This window comes from Rhamphochromis longiceps, linkage group LG20 (assembly GCF_057381845.1).
Source record: "Rhamphochromis longiceps isolate RC_006_pf linkage group LG20, R_longiceps_female_GT1.1, whole genome shotgun sequence".
Classification (NCBI taxonomy): Eukaryota; Metazoa; Chordata; class Actinopteri; order Cichliformes; family Cichlidae; genus Rhamphochromis; species Rhamphochromis longiceps.
In genome coordinates this window covers 22134968-22162618 of record NC_140576.1, presented here as the reverse complement: position 1 = coordinate 22162618, position 27651 = coordinate 22134968, and the positions used below count along the sequence as shown (strand labels likewise).

General features: G+C 42.6%; 1 protein-coding gene across 1 annotated transcript in view; it reads left to right on the top strand.

Annotated features, from left to right (window-relative positions):
* The window catches only part of cacna1fa (calcium channel, voltage-dependent, L type, alpha 1F subunit a), a 29386-nt gene that overhangs the window by 735 nt on the left and 1000 nt on the right, over positions 1-27651 (top strand). The window contains exons 2-44 of the mRNA XM_085394043.1: positions 2559-2698; positions 2796-2941; positions 3255-3407; positions 3491-3687; positions 3797-3900; positions 4050-4192; positions 4280-4348; positions 4436-4499; positions 4601-4627; positions 5341-5501; positions 5616-5841; positions 5940-6147; positions 6279-6399; positions 6515-6587; positions 11649-11712; positions 11798-11855; positions 11938-12034; positions 12133-12262; positions 12371-12430; positions 12556-12662; positions 12823-12910; positions 14191-14298; positions 14410-14462; positions 14552-14698; positions 15992-16193; positions 16282-16440; positions 16531-16641; positions 16743-16826; positions 17580-17600; positions 18310-18444; positions 18544-18609; positions 18793-18884; positions 19735-19894; positions 23821-23948; positions 24057-24153; positions 24242-24344; positions 24465-24566; positions 24750-24874; positions 25374-25705; positions 25810-25950; positions 26169-26560; positions 26868-26980; positions 27125-27457. Of these exons, the coding sequence (XP_085250169.1) occupies positions 2559-2698; positions 2796-2941; positions 3255-3407; positions 3491-3687; positions 3797-3900; positions 4050-4192; positions 4280-4348; positions 4436-4499; positions 4601-4627; positions 5341-5501; positions 5616-5841; positions 5940-6147; positions 6279-6399; positions 6515-6587; positions 11649-11712; positions 11798-11855; positions 11938-12034; positions 12133-12262; positions 12371-12430; positions 12556-12662; positions 12823-12910; positions 14191-14298; positions 14410-14462; positions 14552-14698; positions 15992-16193; positions 16282-16440; positions 16531-16641; positions 16743-16826; positions 17580-17600; positions 18310-18444; positions 18544-18609; positions 18793-18884; positions 19735-19894; positions 23821-23948; positions 24057-24153; positions 24242-24344; positions 24465-24566; positions 24750-24874; positions 25374-25705; positions 25810-25950; positions 26169-26560; positions 26868-26980; positions 27125-27457 (5640 nt within the window). The remainder of the gene's footprint in view (positions 1-2558; positions 2699-2795; positions 2942-3254; positions 3408-3490; positions 3688-3796; positions 3901-4049; positions 4193-4279; positions 4349-4435; positions 4500-4600; positions 4628-5340; positions 5502-5615; positions 5842-5939; positions 6148-6278; positions 6400-6514; positions 6588-11648; positions 11713-11797; positions 11856-11937; positions 12035-12132; positions 12263-12370; positions 12431-12555; positions 12663-12822; positions 12911-14190; positions 14299-14409; positions 14463-14551; positions 14699-15991; positions 16194-16281; positions 16441-16530; positions 16642-16742; positions 16827-17579; positions 17601-18309; positions 18445-18543; positions 18610-18792; positions 18885-19734; positions 19895-23820; positions 23949-24056; positions 24154-24241; positions 24345-24464; positions 24567-24749; positions 24875-25373; positions 25706-25809; positions 25951-26168; positions 26561-26867; positions 26981-27124; positions 27458-27651) is intronic.

Sequence of the window (27651 nt, the reverse complement as noted above, 5' to 3'; positions counted from 1 at the left end):
CTCCGAAGGGTGGCTGGCCTCTCCCTTAGAGATAGGGTGAGAAGTTCGGACATCCGGGAGGGGCTCAGAGTAGAGCCGCTGCTGCTCCACATCGAAAGGAGCCAGTTGAGGTGGTTCGGGCATCTGAAAAGGATGCCCCCTGGGCGCCTCCTGGGTGAGGTGTTCCAGGCATGTCCCACCGGGAGGAGGCCCCGGGGCAGACCCAGGACACGCTGGAGAGATTATATCTCTCGGCTGGCCTGGGAACGCCTTGGATAAGCTGGAGGAGGTGGCTGGGGAGAGGGAGGTCTGGGCCTCTTTGCTTAGGCTGCTGCCCCCGTGACCCGGCCTCGGATAAAGCGGATGAAGATGGATGGATGGATGGATGGATGGATGGATGGATGGATATGAATAAAACAGCTTGATAGTGAATAACTTACTGAACACCTTCTGTATGTGATACAAACTGGCACACTTTTTTATTTAGTTGTTTTGATGGCATCTCTAATCTAGAAACATTAAGGTAAAAGCCAGTGATGAAGAGGCTGGACCAGCTCGCTGTCTAAAGGGTCCAAGTCTCTACTCCTGAAGGTCATTATTATGGGCCGGTATGCCCAGCTCTAACTGCTTTTGTCCAAATGCCTACCCTGTTACCTAACCAAATAATCCTGCTCGTCAAACACAGACACCAGCCACTCTGGTTCACAGCATTTCCCACACGCTGACACTTGTTGAGTTGCTAGGTTTTTACTTTAGTGGCCAGGAAAACAGGTCCCCGAGGACATATTAGTTTTGTGGGCAACTGGTGAGAGCCTTTAAAGAGATGTAGCCATGCAGAAGTCTAAAACCTTACTATTAAATGAAGACTCCAACAAGTGCACAATTTAGACTTAGTCTGCAGAGAAAGTATTTATTTAGACATTTAAGCAGGGGCAAGGCATGCAAGAGGAATGGTAGACAATGCATAGCTCGTTATTTAACCTCTGTGTGGAGGACTATACTTCAGGCATCCTGACTCCTGCAAAGGGAAACCCAACTTAGTGTAGAAAGGAGAAGGTCTGTAACACTACACAGAAGGGAAGGAAGGAAAGTGAATTTACATCTTTAACAGTGCCTCACCTTTACTTCTTAATTTGCAGGATACATGACAGATTTATTCATTTTTGAGACACATCTGTGGATACTTGGCAGTGGTGTCAGAAAGTCAAATAGACGAAGAGATCATATCGTTGGAGGACGTGTGAAGAGGAAAAAATGTTTGATGAAAGATCTTACATGGAGGAAGTCTTGTTATCTATAAACGTCAAAGAGACGCTGGTGCTTTGATCATATAGAGCTGCCTTCATCAGACTTCAGAAAGGAGGCTTGAGCCTTGGAAATATAACAAGGTTAACACTTTGTATTGTCATGTGATGACATTTCTGATCTTCTTTTACAATTTTTATGCTTTTCTGTTCCTGGTTTCTACAGCTTTACTCTCAGTAAGAAGATTTCCCTTTGCCTTCCTGGAATCATTTTCATTGTTGGATCGAATATAAGTGACTGATTCCATTCATTCATCCATATTGGTGGTAGTGCAGTGAGCGTGACCATTATCTATCTGAGACACACATGCCTGATATGTATTATCAGTCATCATTTTATTAGTTCAGTCAGTATGTCTGGTGCTCTGGTGGATGGTGATGCGTTAGCGTGGAAAAAGTTGTGCCACAACCTCATTGGCGTGACATCTATCTGGGATCATGACTTACCTAAACACCAACCATCTGCCTCTTCTTTCCTTCCAGCACTCTGTTTTTTTTTCTGATCTCTTTTTCCAGTGAATAAAATGTCATATTGTTGTCACATTGTAAGCAAGTTCTATTAATCATGAAAGATTCCTATGACTAAATAATAACTTAATACATTTATAAAATAAGTCATGCAATAATTTTGCTTTGTTTGACCTAATCCTGACATTGTTTGCAGACAGATAACAGCTGATTCGGTATTTGAGTTTGAGCTCAGACCCGTTTAGTCAAATGTGTAGTGGACACACAGTCGCAGCAGGATAGACGATAGTAGATCTCTTTGTTAGATTTCACAGAGCGGACAGTTGAAGATATTCTTCATTGGAGACTTAACTATATCCGTTATCATCATAACTTTTGGATCAGATTTTGGGGGAGGTTACAGATTTTCCAAGCTCCATCTTCTTAGATTAAAGCACTTCGTTCCTGGATTATAGTGTCAGCATGAGGTAAAGTCCCAGTGACAGTGACACTGATTAGAAGCTTTAAGCTGAAGGTTACAGAAAAGGGATCTGTTGGCAGACTTATGCGTGTGTTAGACAGTGGGTTAAGAGGTTAGAAAGCCAACAGTATCAGCTCTTAATGACTGCACAGGTTGTTTTTCGCATTAGGCAGGAGTAAAAACCAGTTGCAATGTGTGATAAAAAGAAATAACAGCCTCTAAATGTCAGCCCTAACAATAACTTGACATTTTCTTTAGTTTTCGTCCATTTTTTTCACATTCCGTCTGTAAAAGGTCTTTCCAATTTTACTTAACCATCCCCGTGTTACCTTTTCTTTTGTTCTCAGGAACAAGTTGAGTACGTCTTTCTCGTCATCTTCACCATTGAGACCTTCACTAAAATTCTTGCCTACGGCTTAGTCATGCACCCGAGCGCCTACATACGCAGCGGATGGAACTTGCTTGATTTCATTATCGTCATTGTTGGGTATTTTGTGTACTTTATAAAGTCACATTTTGCATCCACGAATGTTGTATTGTTAGTACGAAAAGTCAAATGCAGCGGCTATTTTCTGACTCTGCAGGTTGTTCAGTGTGATGGCAGAAGCAATGACAGATCACAAGCCCGGTGAGGCCCATCATGCTGCAGGAAAACCTGGAGGCCTGGATGTCAAAGCTCTCCGAGCGTTCAGAGTGTTACGACCACTTCGACTTGTGTCTGGAGTGCCAAGTGCGTCAACTACAATTAGTTTTGTTGGGATATTAGTATGAAGTGAAGGTTTGCACTGAGGGGGGGAAAAGACAAAGCAGATTATTTATTTTTAGTATTATTATTATTATTTATTATTTTCAACATTTTGTTCTTTTTAGATATATTTTAATTGTATTCTTAACTTTTTTTGTTTTATTGTTCACATCTATACAAATTCTTCATCAAAGCAAAAATTCATTTTAATCTTAAAAGGTCAAATTTAATTTTGTTATTTAAACTTCCTCCTCTTTTTCTGCCTTTTTGTGGTTAACGTTGGTGTTTGTCTTGTCAGGTTTACAAATTGTGTTGAACTCCATCATGAAAGCCATGGTGCCCCTGCTCCACATTGGTATGCTGGTCATGTTTGTCATCATAATCTACGCCATCATCGGCTTAGAGCTTTTCATTGGGAGGATGCACAAGACGTGCTACCTCATGAGCACAGGTCTGTGTCATTCTGTGGAGTTTCCATATGTCATTTATTTCTAGACTCAAAGCCTTTTGGTCTCTTGCTGTTTCCTGTTCCAGGTCTGATGGTGGAGGATGATCCAACACCTTGTGCGTTTGCTGGGAACGGCCGCTTCTGTGTCACTAATGGGACTGAGTGCAGGGGCAAGTGGGAGGGCCCCAACGGAGGGATCACAAACTTTGACAATATCTTCTTTGCCATGCTGACAGTTTTCCAGTGCATCACTATGGAGGGTTGGACAGATGTACTCTACTGGGTACACATACATATTGCTAGATCACAGTTTTCAAGCTCCATTTTTTCTTTTGTTTTCTTTTGTTGATTGACAATACTTATCAATTCTTTATGCCTTTGTCTCTGTGCAGATGAATGATGCTATTGGCTATGAGATCCCATGGATTTACTTTGTTTCTCTGGTCATCTTTGGATCATTTTTCATTATCAACCTTGTATTGGGTGTGTTGAGCGGGTGGGTAGTCCCTGCACTGCAGGTTTCAACTTCCTTTGCGTGAATTGTGCAATGAGAAACAAAGGCGATACTTTAAAACGAATCTACCGCATATGTCCCTAATGGTTTTCCTGTTGTTATTAAGCTTGTACTTGTATTTATGAGCACAGAGAGTTCTCTAAAGAAAGAGAGAAGGCCGTCGCTCGTGGTGAGCTGCAGAAGGCGCAGGAGAGCAAGCAGATGGAGGAGGACATGATAGGATACATGGATTGGCTCATAGAGGCCGAGGATGTGGACGAAGAAGGAAACAAACGTTAGTTAGGAGAACATTTACATTCAAATATAAACTCTCAAATCCTTACATTTGTACATACTAATCTGCCTCTATGTGTCTTTGAAGGTGCTGCAATTGCAAAGAAAAAGATGATGAAGAAGTTTGGCTGGTATAAGCACAGTGAGGATGGAGGAGGTATGATAGCTGCTGCTTGTTGCTGTTATTATTTTTCATTTTACGTGATAATCTCTAACAGCCAGTATGTGTGTGTGCATTCAGCAGAGTCAGACTCTGATGATGATATAGCATACCTGGATGATGATAGTGGCTTCTGTGCGTCTCTCATGTAAGGAAACAAAAAGGTCAACGTTGTTTTAAATCATTTTTTCTGTGGAGGAGATGGTGTCATTTTATTAATGTTCCTCTCTTGTTTGATTTCTTTCACAGGGCAAAGATGATGGCCAATAGTTTCTGGTAAGAATAAGAGAAGACGTACTACGCTACAAGAAGATATATTTCTCACTGAATTATGCATAACTTTAGGCTCAGTGGGTTTAAATAAATGATGCATTTTTTCACACCTGAAACAAAGAGGACTTTCTTTTCAAGTTAATGGTAAAATAATTATGAAAAATAAATATGATATCATGATTTTATCACAGCTCAGGCAGGCACAAGCGGTTTTCCTGCTTGCACGCTAAATGCTAAACACAAATTTTGGCTAAATGAGAGCTGGTAACATAAAGTACTATACACAGGATGTGAAAATAACACAAATTGGAAATAAAGAAAACTCAAACCAGATAAATTAATTTATGGGTGCAGTCTACAAAAACTATAAATCTTTGAATTAAGGCGTTTTCAGTCCCATTATGACAGGTGTATAAAATCAATCAACTAATGATGCAGTGTGCCTTTACAAACTTACTGAAAAATTGATCATTTTAAAGAGCTCACTGAATTTGAGCCCACGCTCAAACTATAGAAGGATGACACCAATGAAACAAATCAGCTTGCGAAATTTCTTCCCTCCTAAATATTCTGTAAGTGGTTAGAACTTGTAGACCAGAGTGGGATCACTCAGTACTGAGGCCAGTGGTGGGATTGTGCTATGTCATATTAATATTTTTTGACTGTACATGTCTAGTATGCGTGCAGTAAAGATGTTCATTCTACACTTTCTTTAGTGACCAGCTGTGCCAGCTGAATCACACTCTCAGGAAGAACTGCCGCGTTGCAGTAAAGACCACTAACTTCTACTGGTTGGTGCTTCTGTTGGTGTTTCTCAACACTGTGGCCAGCGCTTCAGAGCATTACGGGCAGCCGAAATGGCTCACAGAAATGCAAGGTAATAAATAGCCCCGCCCATTTTTATTCTAACCTGTGATCCCAACCATCTCTATGCTTTGATTCTGAATGAGTCAGTGATATAAGAACAAATGTTACTTTTTTTGTCCCTCAGAGCGAGCCAATAAGATCCTGCTGCTGCTCTTCACTCTGGAGATGTTGATGAAGATGTACGCCTTTGGTCTGCAGATCTACTTTATGGCGCTGTTCAATCGCTTTGATTGCTTTGTTGTGTGTGGCGGTATTCTCGAGACACTCCTCGTAGAATTCGAAGTCATCCCGCCCATTGGCATATCGGTGCTACGCTGCATCCGACTGCTCCGGATATTTAAGATGACTCGGTAATTAGTGATTAAACCTTACGTGAGAAGGGAACTACAAATTTCCATGCCCTATCTGCCCATCCTGATGTGTGGTCATGATGTCCTGTCATTTTTAGGCACTGGGCTGCCTTGTCTGATCTGGTCACTTCACTGCTCAACTCTATGAAAGCTATCTGCTCCCTTCTGCTTCTGCTCTTCCTCTTCCTCATCATCTTCGCCCTGCTGGGTATGCAGTTGTTTGGAGGCAAATTCAACTTTGATGAGACTCAGATGAAAAGAAGCACCTTTGACTCATTCCCTCAGGCGCTGCTCACATGTTTCCAGGTGATTTACATCTCCAAACATCTCTCTCTTATGCTCACTGCTTAGCATTTCTTTTTATGGTATTGATTAGATCTCGTTCCCTCTGTCTGTTGAATTCCTTCTTGTTCATCTCGGATGGACTTTTGTTATAGATCCTCACTGGAGAGGACTGGAACGCTGTGATGTACGATGGCATTATGGCATACGGAGGGCCAATATTCCCTAACATGGTGGTGTGCATTTACTTTGTCATCCTCTTTGTCTGTGGTAACTGTATCCTTTTCAACAAATGATTATCAGCAATGATATCAGCTAGAACAGTCTAAATATTAAATTTGGTCTTTCATTTCAAAAGGAATAAACAGCAATTCCTTAATTTTGTGATCAGACATCCTGCTTAATGTCTTCTTGGCTATCGCTGTGGACAACTTGGCAGGAGGTGGTGGGAAGAAAAAAGTCGAGTAAGTTTGATATATAGACTGCAGATGGATGTACAGTGGGGCAAAAAAGTATTTAGTCAGCCACCGATTGTGCAAGTTCCCCCACTTAAAATGATGACAGAGGTCAGTAATTTGCACCAGAGGTACACTTCAACTGTGAGAGACAGAATGTGAAAAAAAAAAAATCCATGAATCCACATGGTAGGATTTGTAAAGAATTTATTCGTAAATCAGGGTGGAAAATAAGTATTTGGTCAATAACAAAAATACAACTCAATACTTTGTAACATAACCTTTGTTGGCAATAACAGAGGTCAAACGTTTACTATAGGTCTTTACCAGGTTTGCACACACAGTAGCTGGTATTTTGGCCCATTCCTCCATGCAGATCTTCTCGAGAGCAGTGATGTTTTGGGGCTGTCGCCGAGCAACATGGACTTTCAACTCCCGCCACAGATTTTCTATGGGGTTGAGGTCTGGAGACTGGCTAGGCCACTTCAGGACTTTCAAATGCTTCTTACGGAGCCACTCCTTTGTTGCCCGGGCGGTGTGTTTTGGATCATTGTCTTTTTTTTTTTTTTTTTTTTTTTTTTTTTCTTAAATGACATCAGAAACAGCAGTATGCGACATTACGTGATGGCAGAGCTTCAGTTCATCCTTTGTCATTTTTTTTTTTTTTTTTTAATAAATAGGACAGGGGGAATGAATGAGAGAGAGAGGGGGAGAGAAAGAAAGAAAACCAAAGGGGAGAAGAGACGGTGAGAAGGGGGGGGAAGAGAGAGAAAAAAAAAAAAAACTCCTGGGTCACCTGTATGGAGAAAAAAAACAAAAAAACAAACAAACAAACAAAAACAAACAGAGGAGACAGCAAACAACAAAGAGCAACATAATAATAGAGAAAACAAAGCACCATCACAATAAACTAGCTAGTCATAGATATCAGTATTTACTAAGTAATAAACGATATTGTGCAGCACGCAAGATAGACAGCGCACAGTGTGCTTTGAGGCAGCAGCCAAGAAAGCTTTAGTCCGCGTCTGTGAATACCCATGTGTGCATACCTGTGTGGATCAGCATGCTTGCATTCCAAAGGTTTCTCCATGTAATGATCTGCTAGGGAGTGTGGGGGGGGCCACAGCCCCGTCCTCCAGGGTGTGAAGCGGGTATGGAGGAGATCAAAACTCCAGACATCCAGAGGCCCCCAGAACACAAGAGACCATGGAAGACCAACAGAGGGGCAGCCGCGCCACTGTCCCAGTAAGAGCTGAGGAGAGTCCCAGATGAGGGCTCGCCCAGCAGCCGCGGAGCAGAAGTCAGGGGGAGTTGCAGTGACGCGCCCGTGAGCTCCGCCGGCCCCCAGCTGCGCCTGAGTGACCGAGCCCTAGGCCGAGAGGCCGGGGGCACCCCACCTCCAAAGGGGCCCGAGCGAGCCCCAGGCCCCAGGCCCCGACAAGCGGCCGCCAAGGAGTGAGCCGGTGTGCACCCGGACGCCCACCCCCAGACACAAAGAACCACCAACACACCGACACCTGAGGGAGTCCGCCACCGGCAGGGGAAGTGGTGGTGGGTGGAGATAGGCCTCCAAACCTTGGAGGGCCTGAGGTGTCCCCAGAGAGGTGGCGTCTGATACCCAACCTGACATATAGACACAGACATACAGGCACACACAGACACAAACATCCATTCCCACCCTCATGCTCTCATATGCACTCACTCCACACTCAACCAACGTGGAGACAGACATAAAGAGACGCTGTACACACAATCACACTCCCCAAGCGTACTCTACAAACCGGGTCTAGGTACCCTTGCCCCTGGAGGGGGGAATTGCACCCAGACCCAGGTGGTGTTACCCTTTTCCCTGCGGTGGGGAGAGGCAGACCACCCCGACTCCGCAGCAGCAGGGAGGCCCCACACCCCAGACCGCAGTCGGACGGCCAACTCCTCCTACTAGCCCTCCCGCTCCAGCAGGCCGCAGAGAATGGGGGTGGGAGAAGACTCCAAACCTCCCTCCACCCGCTCATTGTAGTGTTGATGCATATGTGTTCTAAGGTGCAATTAAAACCCAGGAGGGCATGGAGCTACCTGCCAAGGAGCAGCAGGTAAGCGCATAGTCCCTCCTGCTAACCCTCAATGACTAAGTGTATTTAAAATTGAGAGGTGGGCAACGACGTCAGGGGTGATGTATACACCCTGATGGTGATTTGGACTCCGTGACTGTGCCCACCCCCAAGATCCTATATGTATGTGTAATGAGAGTGTGAATAATGTGAATGTCTAAGTTGTGGGATAAAATTGAGGCAGAGGCAGCCAGAAGGGGACGGGGGGGGGGGGGTAGCCTCCTCTGCACCCTGGTGACATACCCCCACTCCAAGGCCCTGCATGTGTGGGTGGTTGTGGAGGAGCGGGAAGAGGGAGGCAGCTGGAGATGGGGAGGGAAGGAAGGGAGGGGCAGGTAACCCCTCCCTGGGGCCAGCTCCCCCGCTGACCCCAGTAGGCACTCCCACCCTCCGCGACCCGCCAGGGAAGGGGGGCCCAGGCCCATCAGACCGGGGCCCAGTGCAGTAGCGCCCCCCGGCTCCACAGAGCCCTGGACAGTCCACCCAACCCCACCACAGAGAAAACTGCACCCACCCCACCAACCACACATCTTCCAGACTACATAAGACGGTAAACGCCCAGGCTGAGATCTTCCTCCACCTCTCCTGTATCTCCCCCTCCTGCAGAGAGTTCCTGAGAGAAGAAAGCTCCTGCAAGATGTGACCATCCCCCCCACCAGTTGAAGAGCCCCCCAGGCGGCTCGATGCACCGGCGGCACCCTGCTCCAGGGCCGGGCCCCCATGCACCCACCCGCCCACAACCCCGGCAACACACCAACCAGGACCCGAGCCCCCGAGGCCCGGCCCGGGCCCCAGCCCAGAGACGGAGCGCCCCCAAAACCTCACGCCCATCCCGGACCCACCCAGGGGCAGCCAGGTTGCCAGGTCAGTAACCCACGTCCGTCAGCACAGACCCTCCCCTAGCCCCGCTGCACGCAGCCGCGAGGAAACAGTCACCTGAGAGCCAACAGAGCCCTCAACCGGACGTGACCGCTACCCCGGGTTGAGCCCCCCAAGGAAGATGCCTCCGGGGAACCCCCCGACGCCCTAAGCCTGTTTTGGATCATTGTCATGTTGGAAGACCCAGACTCGTTTCATCTTCAAAGTTCTCACTGATGGAAGGAGGTTTTGGCTCAAAATCTCACGATACATGGCCCCATTCATTCTGTCCTTAACACGGATCAGTCGTTCTGTCCCCTTGGCAGAAAAACAGCCCCATAGCATGATGTTTCCACCCCCATGCTTCACAGTAGGTATGGTGTTCTTGGGATGCAACTCAGTATTCTTCTTCCTCCAAACACGACGAGTTGAGTTTATACCAAAAAGTTCTACTTTGGTTTCATCTGACCACATGACATTCTCCCAATCCTCTGCTGTATCATCCATGTGCTCTCTGGCAAACTTCAGACGGGCCTGGACATGCACTGGCTTCAGCAGCGGGACACGTCTGGCACTGCGGGATTTGATTCCCTGCCGTTGTAGTGTGTTACTGATGGTGACCTTTGTTACTTTGGCCCCAGCTCTCTGCAGGTCATTCACCAGGTCCCCCCGTGTGGTTCTGGGATCTTTGCTCACCGTTCTCATGATCATTTTGACCCCACGGGATGAGATCTTGCGTGGAGCCCCAGATCGAGGGAGATTATCAGTGGTCTTGTATGTCTTCAATTTTCTGATGATTGCTCCCACAGTTGATTTTTTCACACCAAGCTGCTTGCCTATTGTAGATTCACTCTTCCCAGTCTGGTGCAGGTCTACAATACTTTTCCTGGTGTCCTTCGAAAGCTCTTTGGTCTTGGCCATGGCGGAGTTTGGAGTCTGACTGTTTGAGGCTGTGGACAGGTGTCTTTTATACAGATGATGAGTTCAAACAGGTGCCATTCATACAGGTAACGAGTGGGGGACAGAAAAGCTTCTTACAGAAGACGTTACAGGTCTGTGAGAGCCAGAGATTTTCCTTGTTTGAGGTGACCAAATACTTATTTTCCACCCTAATTTACGAATAAATTCTTTACAAATCCTACCATGTGGATTCATGGATTTTTTTTTCACATTCTGTCTCTCACAGTTGAAGTGTACCTCTGGTGCAAATTACTGACCTCTGTCATCATTTTAAGTGGGGGAACTTGCACAATCGGTGGCTGACTAAATACTTTTTTGCCCCACTGTAGCTACAGTCACCCAAATTTGTGAACTCAGCATTATGTCCCTCTCTGGGACTATATACACAAATATTTCACAGCTCTTCCCTACTCCTTCCATAGCAATTAAGAGGATAAGTAGCAACAAGTTAATCAGATGGAACTGATTCAAGAAACTCAGCATCAGCGAATCTCATCACCTCTTTAAAAAAGCTTAGTAGTTTGGTCTGGAGCAGGGGCAGGGAACTCCAGGCCTCAAGAGCCGGTGTCCTGCAGGGTTTAGATGTGTCCTTGATCCAACACAGCTGATTTAAATGGCTAAATTACCTCCTCAACATTTTTTGGAGTTCTCCAGAGGCCTGGTAATGAACTAATCATTTGAGTCAGGTGTGGTGACCCAGGGTGATATCTGAAACCTGCAGGACACCGGCTCTCGAGGACTAAAGCTCCCTACCCCTGGTCTGGAGCGTTCAGATCTGCGTTAATACATACAGAAAGCTGTGAGAAAGCTTCTTCTCTCTAAAAACAACATGGCAGCATGGCTTAGATTTGCATCTGAGCAAATCCCATGACTTTGGGAACAATACCCTTTAAACAGACATGACCAAAGTGTAGATGTTTGGTCATAATGCATTTTTGTATCATTATCACATACCATCCCCCATCCCAGTTTTTGTCCCTCCCACACCGAGTTTAGGTCAGCTGTGTAGGTTGCAGCTTGGTTCGATATGCTTAAGGAAACGGCGACACGTTCTTTTAATTTCTGCTGCATTTACGCGTCAGTGTATTCAATATAAAATGTTATTTGAAGCATAACAGTAGTGTATGAACATTTATTTATTCAGAGAGAAAAAGGAAGATGAAGAAGAGTGGGATGAAGATGAAGAGAAAGAGGATGAAGATGCAGGGGCAAGGAACTTTGAAATCTTTTTATATATTATATTGAATGTTTATAGAAAGCGAAGTAACCGCTGATATTTTGTCTCGGGAGCAGAACGAAGATGACGACTGGCAGGAAAATGAGGAGCTGAGAGTCATCGAAGGCCTGGAGGGTGAGTTTGATCGACATTACACCCAACAGAGAGATATTAACTATCTTGACCAACAGTGATTATAAGTGTGTCTTTATTGTAGGAGTGGCTCCTCTGAAGCCCGATTTCTCCGGACCCAAAGAAAAGATTGTACCAATACCCGATGGAAGCTCCTTCTTCATTCTCGGAAAGAAAAACTGGTAATTTTAAATAATCATGAACCCGAGAAATGATTGAAGGGATACAATCTAATACCAGTGCAGTGCACGTGATTTCCTTCCCATTTTCCATTCTTCAGTTTACGAGTCGCCTGCCACAACCTCATCCATCACCCCTACTTCACCAACTTCATCCTCATCTTCATCATCCTCAGTAGTATTTCACTGGCTGCTGAGGATCCCATTAAATCCCACTCATTCAGGAACACTGTAAGGCCAAGCTTCACTCGCTTTTCCTGTCATATTCCCTACATGTTTACTGACTCATAATATTATCTTCATTAGACTGAGAACTGATTTAGCTTCTGTCTTCCTCAGGTGCTGGGATATGCTGATTATGTATTCACTTCAGTTTTCACTGTGGAGATCGTACTTAAGGTAACAGCTGCAGTGGCTGTAAAGAACCAAATCTAATAGAAAATTATGCACTAGTAAACCTCAGAAGTACATGGCAGTGCAATGAGTTTCTGACTTTGTTTCTTCACCCTCTCACTCATGTTTAGATGACTGTTTATGGAGCTTTTCTGCACACTGGCTCCTTCTGTAGAAATGCCTTCAACCTTCTTGACCTGCTGGTTGTCAGTGTGTCACTCACGTCCTTCTTTCTGCAGTGAGTAGATGCACGTGAAACGCAAGCTGTGGTTCTTCTGTTGGGTTCTGGCAGAAAGATCAGGAGCAGTTGTAGCAAAGAGAAGAGATTTGAGGATAACTTTTTTTAATTTATGAGCTCAAACTTTTCTTTTCTAATCTCTTTTCCTTGTTTCTTCCAGCTCAAGTGCCATCTCTGTGGTGAAGATTCTCCGAGTGCTTCGAGTGCTCAGGCCTCTTCGAGCCATTAACAGAGCCAAGGGATTAAAGGTAAACAGCTATATTCTATCTAGTTTTATTCCTATATTCATTTAAGCATTATTTCAGACAGCGCACCAAGTAAAGCTTGGTCTCCAAGCTGATAACAGCTGCCTACCTACATTGGCTGATGGCTCAGCTGATACCCTTCTATGTATCCAATTAGCAAATCTCATAAAGGGTGCACCGTTCAGCCTGCTGCATCTGCAAGCCGCTTGCACCTCAGCTCCTCCTTTTCATGTCATGTCACACTTAATCAGTGTCATGTAAACTCGCTGATCACTTAACACAAATATCTAATCAGCCATTCACATGGCAAACACTAATTTAGGAGTGTAGACATGGTGAAGAGAAACTGCCAAAGTTCCAACTAAGCATCAGAAGAAGAAAGGAAATTGAATTTACTTTGAACATGACATGATTGTTGGTGTTAGACAGGCTGGTCTGAGTATTTCAGAAGGTGCTCATAGACTGGGATTCATCTCTGGGGTTCAGTGAGGATGGTCCAAAATACGGGGCCAGTGAGTAGCAGTTCTTTGGCTGAAAATGTCTTGTTGATGTCAGAGGTCAGAGGAGAATGGCCAGACAGCTTCCAGCTAATAGGAAGACAACAGGAAATTCAAATAACCACTTGTTACAAACAAGGTATGCAGAAGATCATGTCAGCACATCAAGCCTTGAAGCAGATGGGCTACAGCAGCAGAGCTACCACTCCTGCCAGCTAAGAACAGGAAACTGAGATTATAGTTCACACAAACTCATCGAAAATGGATAACAGAAGATTGTAAGATTGTGACTTTTGAGTGGTGGGGTCAGAATTAGGTGTAAACAACATGAAAGCATAGATCCATTGTCTCTTGTGTCAACGGTTCAGGCTGCTGGTGGTGATGTATAGGTGTGGGGGATCTTCTTTTTGGTCCCTTTGTAGCAACTGAGGATCCTTTAAACGCCACAGCCTACCAGCATTTTGTTTCTGATCATGTCCATCCCTTTATGACCACAGTGTGGTCTTCTGTCTTCTAGTGGCTAATTCGAGCAGGATAACACACCATGTCACAAAGCTCGAATTGCCAAGCTGGTTTCTTGAGCGTGCCAATGAGTTCACTGAACTCAAATGGCCTCCACAGTCAACAGCTCTCAGTCTAACAGAGCACCTTTGGATGTGCAGCTGACAAATCTGCAGCAACTGTGACAATATTGTTGTTTGTACTGTACAATTTATTCAGTGTACATACAAAAGTGTAACATGGTGCCTTTTAGTCACATCGTTTTTGCTGTTTATATGTTCACAGAATGTGGTGCAGTGCGTGTTTGTGGCGATCCGCACCATCGGTAACATCTTAATTGTCACAACCCTCCTCCAGTTCATGTTTGCGTGTATTGGAGTGCAGCTTTTCAAGGTTCATGTTCACACTTTCAGCATGATAAGATTTTAACACCCTCAGCAGATATATAGAGTGTGTCGAGTGAGTGTTTGTAACAGTGTAACTTCTCTGTGTTTGCTGTTATAGGGCAGATTCTACAGCTGCACTGACGAAGCCAGACACACTCCAGATGAGTGCAAGTCAGTGGGTTTTTTTTCACACGACATAAAGCTCTTGACAATTTCTTATCACGCTGTTTATTAAAAGATGTGCATGCATCTAATTTTAGAGGCACATTTGTGGTGTATAAGGATGGAGATATGAATCACCCCATGGTCAGGGAACGCATCTGGGAGAACAGCGATTTCAACTTTGATAATGTGCTAATGGGAATGTTGGCTTTATTCACTGTGTCAACATTTGAAGGTTGGCCGCAGTGAGTATTAATTCTACATTTTAAGTCCATTACCTCTCTAAACTATCTGTGTCATTCCTTGGGAGCTTCAGTTTATTTCTTAGAAGCTTATTGAACAACTTACCATTTTGTTATTTTCTTTATTTTGGAAAATATTGCTAAAACAGGAAGTAACAGAGCAGTTGTAGGGACTATTTTTAGCTGAAGATTAAGTGAAAACGGCCTTCAGAGCACTACAGTCGTGGCTTAAAGTTTTATCAGTGGCACAAATGTTTATGTTTCATACACTTTGCTGCTTCACTTTTTGTTTAGATTATTTTTAGAATCGGAATAAGAATATTTTATTAACCCCAGAGAGAATTATATGGTCACAGCTGCTCCAAGACATGTTTCCATGAAACAGTGAAGAACCATCATGACATCAAGACTTTTATTGGTCAATAAATTAAAGCCATGCAAAGACTCAATATTTAGACTAATCAAAATCCAGTCCTGCCTTAAAAGTGCTCAAAATTGATCATAGTTTTTGGGGTTCTGTTTGTCTCTCTGCTTTTTAAGCACTGCCCATACTTAACATGTACTCAAAGACCAGCTTTTAATGATCCAGAAGCAGTTTGGTGACAATCTGTTAAATTTCCAGCATGATATAGCACTTTTCACAAGGCAAAAATGAGACGTAAGAGGCTCAAAGATCATTAAATTAAAATGTCCATATCTTAATCACATCAAACATCTGTGCTCAACAATAAAAAATAATCAAAGTTAAAATAGGAAAGTATATGAAACACAAACTGTGTCGCTGCCAAAAACTTGTCATTGTGACTGTAGACCTGATTTCATTGTTCTCTAAATATATCCATCCAAATATTCACCAAGCAATTATTTGTTTCATAAATTGTTTACACATCACACAAATAATGATGAATATAGAATTTGAATTGACATTTTATGATTGCGTGGCTATGCCAAAGCTTGAACTGCCCCATTTTAAGCAGACAACAGAAATACTGTGTTTCTTGTGTGTCTGAGGGCTACGCTACAACATCACTGGGACCGTTGTTTTACAGCCTGCCTTATGAGATTATTCTTTATTACTTATGTAAAGATATTGCTACTGAAATGACATGCTCTTTTGTGACGGCACAGAGAGGAAATACATACATGAAACTATATCACCTTTTCATGGCTTTTTTAATGGAATTTCCAAATAATAACATAAGTTTAGGAATCTTATATCAATGATTAAATGACTCAATGTATCAGGAATCCTGTGTGTCACTTGCTTTGTCTCTTTTATTTTATTTTTGCCTAAAGGCTTCTGTACCGGGCCGTCGATGCCAACGCCATAAATCGAGGCCCCGTTTACAACTACAGAGTAGAAATCTCCATCTTTTTCATCATCTACATCATCATCATCGCCTTCTTCATGATGAACATATTTGTGGGTTTTGTCATCATTACATTTCGAGAGCAAGGAGAGGCTGAGTTCAAAAACTGCGAACTCAATAAAAATCAGGTTAGTTATCATTAAAAACTGTAGTTTTGACTTCAGTGTAATAGCATTCTTTCAGACGCAATCATTTCTATCCTCTCCCTCCTCACAGCGTCAGTGCGTGTATTATGCATTGAAAGCTCAACCAATTAAGATTTACATTCCCAAAAACCCATCCCAGCTCAAATTCTGGAAAATCATCAACTCCAGCCAGTTTGAGTACGTCATGTTTGTACTGATTCTGGGAAACACCCTTACTCTGGCTGTTCAGGTACAATGTCAGTCAGTTTTCACTCAGATAAAATACTAAAATATTGATTCAGGGCTGTGATGTGAATTTTTGTGTTGTTTTTCCTCTCAGCATTATGAGCAGTCAAAACTATTCACCTCCATTATGGACATCCTCAACATGATCTTCACTGTGGTTTTCACTATAGAGATGATTATCAAGCTAATGGCTCTGCGGGCACATGTAAGGTTTCACTCTTTTTCATCAGAAAATGATATTTGGCACAACTCCACTCACTGTCTGCTGTCTCGATGACTCTCACTTTGCTTGTTTAATCTCTGCAGCACTATTTCATCGATCCTTGGAATTCATTTGATGCACTTATCGTCGTGGGAAGTGTGTTGGACATTGCAGTCTCTGAATTCAGCGTAAGTTTGTTCACACAGCAACAAAATATCACCAGCTACCTTCCTTATCTACCCAAATATCTAATCAGCCAATCACACGCCAACAATTAGTCATGCAATAAGTGAGTCAAATTAGGCATTTCGAGATAGTCAAGATAACCTGTTGAAATTCAGAAAGAGCATCAGATTGGGGTAGAAAGGTGATTTAAATGACTTTGAACAAGGCATGGTTGTTGGTGGAGAACTGGGATTTCCCCACACAAACATCTCTAGGTTTACAGAGAATGATCTAAAACAGAAAAAATATCCAGTGAGCAATCGCTCACCTCAATTCGGGCGAGGTGAGCAGTTAACACACTGGGTGACGCCAGTCCCAGTATTTTCTGTGCAATTTTGATGAAACTTTCCTTTTAATATCCTGAAGATTTGCTGGTATTTATCTGCAGGAGCTAAAAGGGATCTCAGCAGCTTGGTGTCGGTTATTATGGTGCTATTATGTAGGAATACAATCAGAAGATAATTCAGATGCGAGAAGGAAAACTACTACTGCCATCAGGATTGTCAGCTGCACTTTTGTGAACAATAAACTAAACAAATGATTAAGAACTACACGATGAAAAATAATAAAATAAACCTTTCTACAATTTTTTGAGGAAGAAATTCTACATGGCTTGAAATATGTATTACTCTGAAAATGAAATCATTTGTGCTTTAATTTCTTTTCTCCTGCATGGTATCGCCTGCCTGTTGTTCACCACATGCAAAACGATGCAGGGCGGAGGCGGTCATGGTGAGGTAAGAGCTGAATTCTGAAGTACTCCCTTTAATTCTTCTGCAATACACTTTGGGTGGACAAAAGCTAATAACCTTGAGAAAAATAAGTGCAACTTGAACAACATGTCTCAGCTTTTCTACTCATAACTTAAACACTTCTGTGGTGCTCCTTGGCCGCATTTCTCTGTGATATCTCAGGGTTTGGGTAACGCCTTTGTCAGGAAGAAAGCCTTGAAACTCTTCTGGATTGGAGGAAATCAATAGTTTGAACATTCACCTTAAGGATTTCCAATCCAAATGGCTTGTGAAAAGTCCAAAAACGGTGCTCTTATCTTCAGTCTTTACACTTGACAAGCGCTTCAAGCAGGCCAGAATTAACCGTTTACATAAACCGTCCTGGCCTTCAGGACACGTTTCACACTCCTTTTTTTTTTATTTTATTTTTTTTTTTTTTACCAAAAAAAGAAGATTTATTCATAACAAACGGGAAAAGACCCAGGGAAAGAGTTAACGATAACAACAATAAAAAAAAAAAAACAAACAAACAAGACTAAGAAATATTAGACATCTAAGGTTCATATTTCATTGTGTGACAATGCAAAATAAATTCTTTTCAATCAGATCCACAATGCAAAATTTTGATTTAAGCCACGTTTCACACTCCTGATGACATATTTGCTTTTTCAGTCTCAGATATTTAACTATTTCTGTCTGCCGTTATTCTTTCTAGGGTCCCGGGAAAGGTGAAAGTGGAAAAGTGTCCATCACATTTTTCCGTCTTTTCCGAGTCTTGAGGTTGGTCAAACTCCTCAGTAAAGGAGAAGGCATTCGGACTCTTCTCTGGACTTTTGTCAAGTCCCTCCAGGTCAGTAGCAGCACAGAAATAACAAAAGGATTAAACAATTTCTTGTGACACCTGTAGACAACTTTTATGTAACTTTGCTCTCGACTTTTATCTGCTCAGGCTTTACCTTACGTTGGCCTCCTCATTGCCATGATCTTCTTTATCTATGCTGTGATCGGCATGCAGGTGAGTCTTTGTTATGAACGTAGGTTTAAATTTTGGCTGTTCCACTCATTGCAATTAATCAAACAGGTATCCGATGATAAACAAAACATTACCATTACATCATACGGGCTGCATCCCAGTTTATAAGTCTATAATAATAAAAAGTCTCTGGTTTTAATGACTGGTTTTTTTTTTCTCTTGTAGATGTTTGGGAAGGTGGCTGTTGATGAGGACACACACATCAACAGAAACTGCAACTTCCAGACTTTCTTTATGGCTGTTCTGGTACTTTTTAGGTGAGTCTTTTTAGCCCCCAGGAAGGGGCAAAATTAAAGGGACAAAGCTGAATTGTTGAAAAATGAAGCTTTACTTCATCCAATGGCCACTGGAGGCTGGCTACCAGAGATATTAAATTAATGTTAATAGTTACAGCCTTGTAATGAAAACTGTTTTTGGCAATGAAACTAATGTCCTCCTTCATAAAGACTCTTAAGGGGGCCTCTTAAAAAGTGTTTTGTGTTAAGGCTTACCACCTTCAGTAACCACTGGATCGGTGGACTGAACCTCTCAGCACTGCTTGTTGTATAGGTGCCTTCTGGAGCACTTTAAATAAAAAATAAAAATGTGACACAATGTGTCTTACTTTATCTTTCTTTTTGACTTTAATGAGGATCATAATTTACATGATGAACATCCTGTTTTCTAACTAATACGGGGCAGTTTCTTTGTGCAACCAGAGGTATCGCTCCCTGCTGCTCATTAGCAAGAATGCACATTTAACGCACTTCAAAGACAACTTTACTTTTCAGACCTGAAAGCTGAGTCATCCGTATTTTATATCTTTGTTTTTGCAGACAAAACATAAATGCCGAAGCTTCAAAATGCACAGTCTAAGAAACAACTGGTGATGGCATGTAAGCTATGTCCATCGTTTATCTACAGTCCATGGCTTTCTTCTCTCTTCTGATAATACATTTCTTTATTATAGTCTTACTTAGAATCAGAAGTTACTGTGCTGCATTAACATGACTTTTTCCTCAAACAAAAAGTACTTCTAGTGTGAAACTTTCATGCATCTTTTCTAACATCTAGAAGGTCTAAAACAGTGTAAAGGAACAGTGATAATGCTGCTGTTTTTCCTTGTAGGTGTGCCACTGGAGAGCAGTGGCAAGAGATCATGTTGGCAGCTTTGCCTGGCAGACGCTGTGACCCAGAAGCTGACGTTGAACCTGGTGAAGAGTTCACCTGCGGTAGCAACTTGGCCTACCTTTACTTCATCAGCTTCTTCATGCTATGTGCTTACCTGGTAAGCAAAGCCACCGAAAATTAGGGATCATTTTTTAAAAATCCCTTCGTTCATCTTGTTTGTGGTAAAACATGTCCTTTCTTTTGATATAACTAAACACTCTACCTCTTGTCTCTAAAAGAAATGTAGGTATAATTAATTCTAACTCGTGTTTTATAGAATATCAGGTCAGGAGGAATCAAAGTTAGATGAAAGCAGACAGCATAGTATTACAGCTGCAGCATACTAGCAGGTTTAAAAGCTTACCCTGTCTTCTCCAATTCCCAGCTCATCAGACAACTCGCATCCACGGATTTTATTAATCCAGGCAGCACACTCAAACCACAAAATCCCGATTTAAAAGGGCACAAATATTTTGGTAACAGTACTTTGACCATAGTGCTATTTTAAAACATTAAATGTGTCGAAAGAAGGTGGCGTTTGCCCTAGAGAGCAGGCAGAGGAGGGTCCACGTAGGATCTCATACTCTATCAAGTTGCTGCGTTCCTGCAGTGGAAATGGTAAAAACCGCAGAAAATACAGCAGAGTATAATCTGTTCCAGATTACCTGCTTAGAATTATCAGCAGTATCATATATGATTCAGACAGGGGCAGGGAACTCCAGGCCTCGAGAGCCAGTGTCCTGCAGGTTTTAGATGTGTCCTTGATCCAACACAGTTGATTTAAAATGGCTAAATTACCTCCTCCACATGCCTTGACATTTTCCAGAGGTCTGGTAATGAACTAATCATTTGATTCAGGTGTGTTGACCCAGGATGATATCTAAAACCTGCAGGACACCGACTCTTGAGGCCTAGAGTTTCCTACCCCTGACCTAAAATATAACCCTAGTCCACCAGGAACTTTCACTGAAATGTTACAATATCAAAAGTAATCATCCAATACATAGACAATTTCAATCTTGCTATGGAACCCAATGTAATCCATGCGATTTATAATATTTACCTATGACAGACGTTGGCCTTTAATCTCTTCCACTGTTCCATGGACAGTTTTCTCAGTTTAGGCCAGGGGTGTCCAACTCCAGGGCCCGTATCCCTAAAGATTCTGAGAATCCTCTCAGAGAGCTCCTAACTTAACCTAAAAATTCCTTGCCAGGAGTTTTAGCTTAGAAGTGATTCCAGAACATTTTCAGTGAACTCTGAGCAAGGAATGGATGGAAAATCCTATCTTAGTGAGGAGGTGTGGTTGACCCCGTTGCTAGGTATGAGACATCATTTCAAAAGCCGTGATTGGTTGATCCTACAAGTTTGATGGAAATGAGCTTTTGGTGATAATGAGCAAAGGATGTACCCTCAAATCAATAAACATAATTATACACTCTAATCTTATGCTGACTGTAATTGTAAATAATATTTCACATTCAAGAAAATATCTGGAAAATGAATAGTAAGCTGTAGGGGTTATAGCCTAACATTAGAATCTAAAATATGTGAAAACTTAAACTCATTACACCCTGTTCAAATAATGATTTGTGTCTTATTTGCTCATATTAATATCCTAGCTGACATATTTTGTACTTTCACTCCCATATGGACCCTGTTGAAAACAAGATGGCCTATCTCAAGGGGCTGTCCTTAATGAAGTAGAAATCACAACGTTACAAGTCCAGTGTGGTCTTAACGAGGGTAACACAGCTCAGCTTTTAGCAATGTCTGTGATTGCAGACCCAAGTCATCACTGCTGCATTGTTGCATTTTCCCGGATGCCAAATACCTCAGGGTTGTGATTACTTTCGTCTCCGGTGTAATAGTGTTGTGGCGTCGAGTTGGTGAAGTAATTGCATCTCTAAGGAGATCCACCACAAACATGATTCCTGCACGATCCAATCTGTAGCGTCTCAATAATTCCCTGTCATCCAGTGTTTGCAGGACATCTCTCCTGCCTCTTCTGTTGGCCATTTTGTGCAGCTGCTTAGGGGAACTCCTAAGCCACTAAAAGTCCTCTTCCCTGCTCTTAGCAGATCTCGCCTTAGGAGCCCTTTTAAGCGCTAGGAATCTTGAGGAATAGCTTTTATATTAACTGGGATTGTCGTGTCACTTTTAGGGGAAATTCTAAGAAAACGTCATGACTCTGAGAATTTTCTTAGAATTTGGCCGCTAGGAGCCACTTTTTGCACAAAGATTCTTTAGGGATACAGGCCCAGGCCTCGAAGGCTGGTGTCCTGCAGGTTTTAGATCTCACCCTGGGTCAACACACCTGAATCAAATGATTATTTCATTACCAGGCCTCTGGAAAATGTCAAGGCATGTGGAGGAGGTAATTTAGCCATATTAATCAGCTGTGTTGGATCAAGGAAACATCTAAAACCTGCAGGACACTGGCCCTTGTGGCCTGGAGTTCCCCTGCCCCTGGTTTAGGCGGTTTGATTTATAGCAGGGTTACAGTTTTTCCTGTTCATTTGTCCTTCTTTATGTTTTCTTCCTTTGTGGACAGCTGACAAAAATCAATCCGTATGTGGTTTTCGGCCTCTAGCAGAAACCCACAAAGACCCTCCTGGCAGCTAATGTAGATCAGGGCCCGTATCCCTAAAGAATCTTTGTGCAAAAAGTGGCTCCTAGCGGCCAAATTCTAAGAAAATTCTCAGAGTCATGACGTTTTCTTAGAATTTCCCCTAAAAGTGACACGACAATCCCAGTTAATATAAAAGCTATTCCTCAAGATTCCTAACGCTTAAAAGGGCTCCTAAGGCAAGATCTGCTAAGAGCAGGGAAGAGGACTTTTAGTGGCTTAGGAGTTCCCCTAAGCAGCTGCACAAAATGGCCAACAGAAGAGGCAGGAGAGATGTCCTGCAAACACTGGATGACAGGGAATTATTGAGACGCTACAGATTGGATCGTGCAGGAATCATGTTTGTGGTGGATCTCCTTAGAGATGCAATTACTTCACCAACTCGACGCCACAACACTATTACACCAGAGACGAAAGTAATCACAACCCTGAGGTATTTGGCAACCGGGAAAATGCAACAATGCAGCAGTGATGACTTGGGTCTGCAATCACAGACATTGCTAAAAGCTGAGCCGTGTTACCCTCGTTAAGACCACACTGGACTTGTAACGTTGTGATTTCTACTTCATTAAGGACAGCCCCTTGAGATAGGCCATCTTGTTTTCAACAGGGTCCATATGGGAGTGAAAGTATAAAATATGTCAGCTAGGATATTAATATGAGCAAATAAGACACAAATCATTATTTGAACAGGGTGTAATGAGTTTAAGTTTTCACATATTTTAGATTCTAATGTTAGGCTATAACCCCTACAGCTTACTATTCATTTTCCAGATATTTTCTTGAATGTGAAATATTATTTACAATTACAGTCAGCATAAGATTAGAGTATATAATATGTTTATTGATTTGAGGGTACATCCTTTGCTCATTATCACCAAAAGCTCATTTCCATCAAACTTGTAGGATCAACCAATCACGGCTTTTGAAATGATGACTCATACCTAGCAACGGGGTCAACCACACCTCCTCACTAAGATAGGATTTTCCATCCATTCCTTGCTCAGAGTTCACTGAAAATGTTCTGGAATCACTTCTAAGCTAAAACTCCTGGCAAGGAATTTTTAGGTTAAGTTAGGAGCTCTCTGAGAGGATTCTCAGAATCTTTAGGGATACGGGCCCAGGACCTCTGTGTGCTGTTGGGTTTTTTAATATGTTCACAGAACTGTAGTGGCCTGACTTGCCTGTTGTGACTTTATACAAAATTTAGAAGCAACAATAATTCAAAATGTAATCTCACTACTTTTATTTGCTAAATTTACTTAAAATGTTTCCTAAATTTTCTTTTATCATTTTTACACTATACTACCGGATTATATTATACTGGACTTTCTGGATCCCTATTCTAACTTTTTTCAATAATAGATTTATTTATGTAAAACACATGCTGTTATAGTCATATCTTTCTCTCTCAGATTATCAACTTGTTCATTGCTGTCATCATGGACAACTTTGAATATCTGACAAGAGACTGGACCGTACTCGGCACTCACCATCTGGACGAGTTTAAGAGAGTTTGGTCTGACTATGATCCAGAGGCCACGTGAGAATCTTTTTAGTATCATTCTCCACAACTTGTGCATTTTTTCTGTCCTTGCATACTTTGTCTTACATCTGTCTCACCAGCTCTGCGTCCATCTCTCTCCTACAGCGGTCGTATAAAACACATCGATGTCGTCACTATGCTGCGCAGGATTCAGCCGCCTCTTGGTTTCGGAAAATTATGTCCTCATCGTGTTGCTTGCAAAGTGAGCAAAAACACATTTGCTCCTGCGGATTTCATGAACAAACTAAAGACACGCATCTGACTCCTTCTGCCTCAACTTGTCTTTGCAGAGACTGGTTGCCATGAATGTTCCCCTGCATCCTGATGGCACAGTCACCTTCAACGCTACTCTGTTTGCTCTCGTGCGAACCTCACTGAAGATCAAGACTGAAGGTTTGACCTGCTGCATATAAACAAAAACACAGAAGCTCATTATTTGTGTATGAGATTACCTCACTCTTTTAATGATAGTGCTGTTTATATTAAAGGATCTGTTGTTTGTGTCCCACTCAGGTCCCATCGACCAGCAGAATGAAGAGCTGAAGGTGATTATCAAGAAGCTCTGGAAGCGCACTAAACCCAAACTCATTGATGAAGTCATTCCTCCCCCTAGAGGTATACCACAAAATTGCACTGCTTTCCAACATAATGAAAAGTAAAGAAAACCTAAAACACACTGAATATTAAATCAAGCCTCTTTTCTTTCATATTGTGTACCTGATGATGCCAAATATGTACATTTATTCATATAAGTCTTATAATCCAAAGTAATGTTTGTGTAACATTACCTTCTTTCAGGAGATGAGGTGACTTGTGGAAAGGTTTATGCCAGCTTCTTGATTCAAGACTACTTTAAAAAATTCCGGAAAAGAAAAGAAAGGGAGAGGAAATCCAAAAGGAAGGACAAAGCAGCTTCTCTACAGGTAACATAAACTATCCAACTCAAAGATCCCATGTTTGACACAACTTTGTCATTGACTCGATGCAAAATAAAATCATACGGTCATGTCTGTGTGTGAATGTGGACCCAAATGCTGACCTAAAAGAGGAGTAATAAACAAAACAAATCTTTATTTCAGTGAGGCAGAAGTCCAACAGGCAACTGACAGAAAATAAAAGGAAATAACCTAAATGCTCAAAGTAAAAGAATGAAAAAATGTAAAATACAAAAACTCATGCACATACATTTTAATTGCATCTTGAACCATGTTTGCTTTCCGAGTTAAAAATCATCTTTTTCATGCGAGTCTTAAACTGAGATTTGAAAGGTTAAGTTCAACTTACGATCAAATATACTTTTTTATAATAAAAAATTAATAATTATAAAAATAAAAAATCTTTTCATCCATCTTCAGGTGCTTAACTTTGCATTAAACTCATTTTTGAATGTAGGCTGACTTCAGTTTATGGATATGTTTCTAGCAAGGGCTGCGGACACTGCAGGATCTGGCTCCAGAGATGCGTCTGGCAATGGCTTCTGATCTGGAGGACGAGGAAGGTGGAGGCGATGACATATTCGAGAGTGGGCCTGAAACGTCAGCAACCCCCACTCCCTCCAGCACACCGATGCCGCCTCTGGACACGCTGGTAGAGCAGACGACTTTGATCATGGAACCAGAGCCCAAGATCTCCAACGGAGGTGTGATCACGGAGCAGGTGACGGGCTTGAAGGAACACCAGAGGCCGGGATCAGAGCTGGCAGGTGTCAGCGTGGTAACAGAGCAGCCTGTGAGGTCAGAACACCTCCCAGTGAGGTACGTTACTGCGTCATACGTGAATTCTCACATTGGTACTCACACGTATTCCTTCTATTTTATACCAAGGAGTTTTCTAACTTACTTGTACTCTTAACAAACAGGGCGGACTCCATCAGTGAATCGTCTCTTCCTCCTCCACCTCCACCTGAGATTTTAGTTGAAGAAGTCAAAGCTACAGAGGAAGTATCCGAGCAGGTGTACTTGAGTGAAGGAGATGCTGCAAGTCTGGCATCAGTAGACCGGTAAGGAATAATCAAGAAGGTCAAGCGATAGATGTAGGTTTATTAGGTTATTCATTAAAAAAAAAATTTGGGAAATAGATGGATTAAAAAAACCAAACAACTGAAGACAAGATTGAACAGCCTAGCATTAAGACTGGAAACAAGACTGGGGTAGAGGATTCAACCCACCAGCACCTCTAGAGCTCACTAATTAGCACTTTTACTCTTTGGTCGTGCAGGTATATGTATCCAGAGGCTGTTTCCCCAGTACCAACTGATGCAGGCTACAATGGCCAGAGTCTGGAAAGAGGCAGCAGCCTTGGCGAAATACCGTATGACTCTAATGGTACCAGTGGCTTCGTCAGCAATGATTACACTGACATCAACATGAATGGAGGGAGTGCTGCCACGAGTCCCACTCCCTACACCACAAATGAATATAATGAGAATGGATATCCAAGATACAGTGAGAATGGAAACGGCATCATGACCGCCAACGGGAACGGAAGCACAATGAGCGGCGGCCATGAAAACGGCAGCAGCATCGATTACACTGGAAACGGCTACACTACCAATGAGAACAGCGGTGCCCAGTTTGTTAGGAGAAGGTTACTTCCTGCTATTCCAAAAGGTTTTCCTCCTTCTCTTCCATTCTTCAAGAGTACTGATAGACAGAGGTGGTTGTATATTTTTGGACGTTGCCAATCAGAAGAAATTTAAAATTCAAATATAATGATAATGTTTTTGGTGTTTAAATAATCTGTCAAGTGAATTTATCAAATATTACTCTTATTTTACTTTATACACTGAACTTTTCTGAGGGGTTTTATTGGGCATGTGAACTATAACTGATGCCTGCTAATACAAACTCTCTCCACACACGGTGCTAGTCTTGCACTCAGGTCATTTTTCTAATATCTTCCTGCTTTCTGTTTCAGGTCATAAACCCGCCTTTAATTTCCAGTGTCTGAGACCACAGAGCAGCGTAGATAACCTCCCCATCCCAGGAATCTATCAAGGCCACACATCTCCAACTAGATCACGTTTGCAGGTAAAACAGTGACACGCATACACACTCAGCCTGCTAGTTTTCCTACTCATTTCTAGCTTAAACTCATAATGATATGAATAAATGACAAGAGAGCAGCCTCTCTGATCTGGATTTACTGGCTCTACTTTTGCTCTCCTCTGTCAGAACCAGCACAGCCTGGAGTCCCGGCCCAGCAGTGTGTCCTCCATGTTGTCCACCTCCTGGGCGAACACGGCAGCAGCTGGTGCCACTCCTGTTCCAGGAATAATTGCCCCATCGGCACGCAAGGGCAAGCTCATCTACACTCCTATGATCTTGATGGATGAAGCCACAGGTAGCAGTCAACCGCTGTGGAATGACGGTTCTGCCAGCCTTCCTGCAGGAAGGCGCCCCGGCTGGAACCCCGGTCAAACCAGGACGTTCACCAGTGTAAGAATGCCACCCCCTGTGAACCAGGGCTTCATAAGCAAAGGCAGCGCGGACAGTCTGGTGGAGTCGGTAAGTAGTTTTTGAGATTTTCGTAAAGGTGAAACCTCCTACACCCACTATTATGTAGAACTTGGTGTATTTTAAATTCCCGTGACCCTTTGGAACTTGATTTAGTGAGACTTTAAGGCTGATATTCACCTGTTTTGACTGATTGGAACTTTTGAAACCTCATGGGGATATTCTTGCCCAGTAAAAAGGATGGC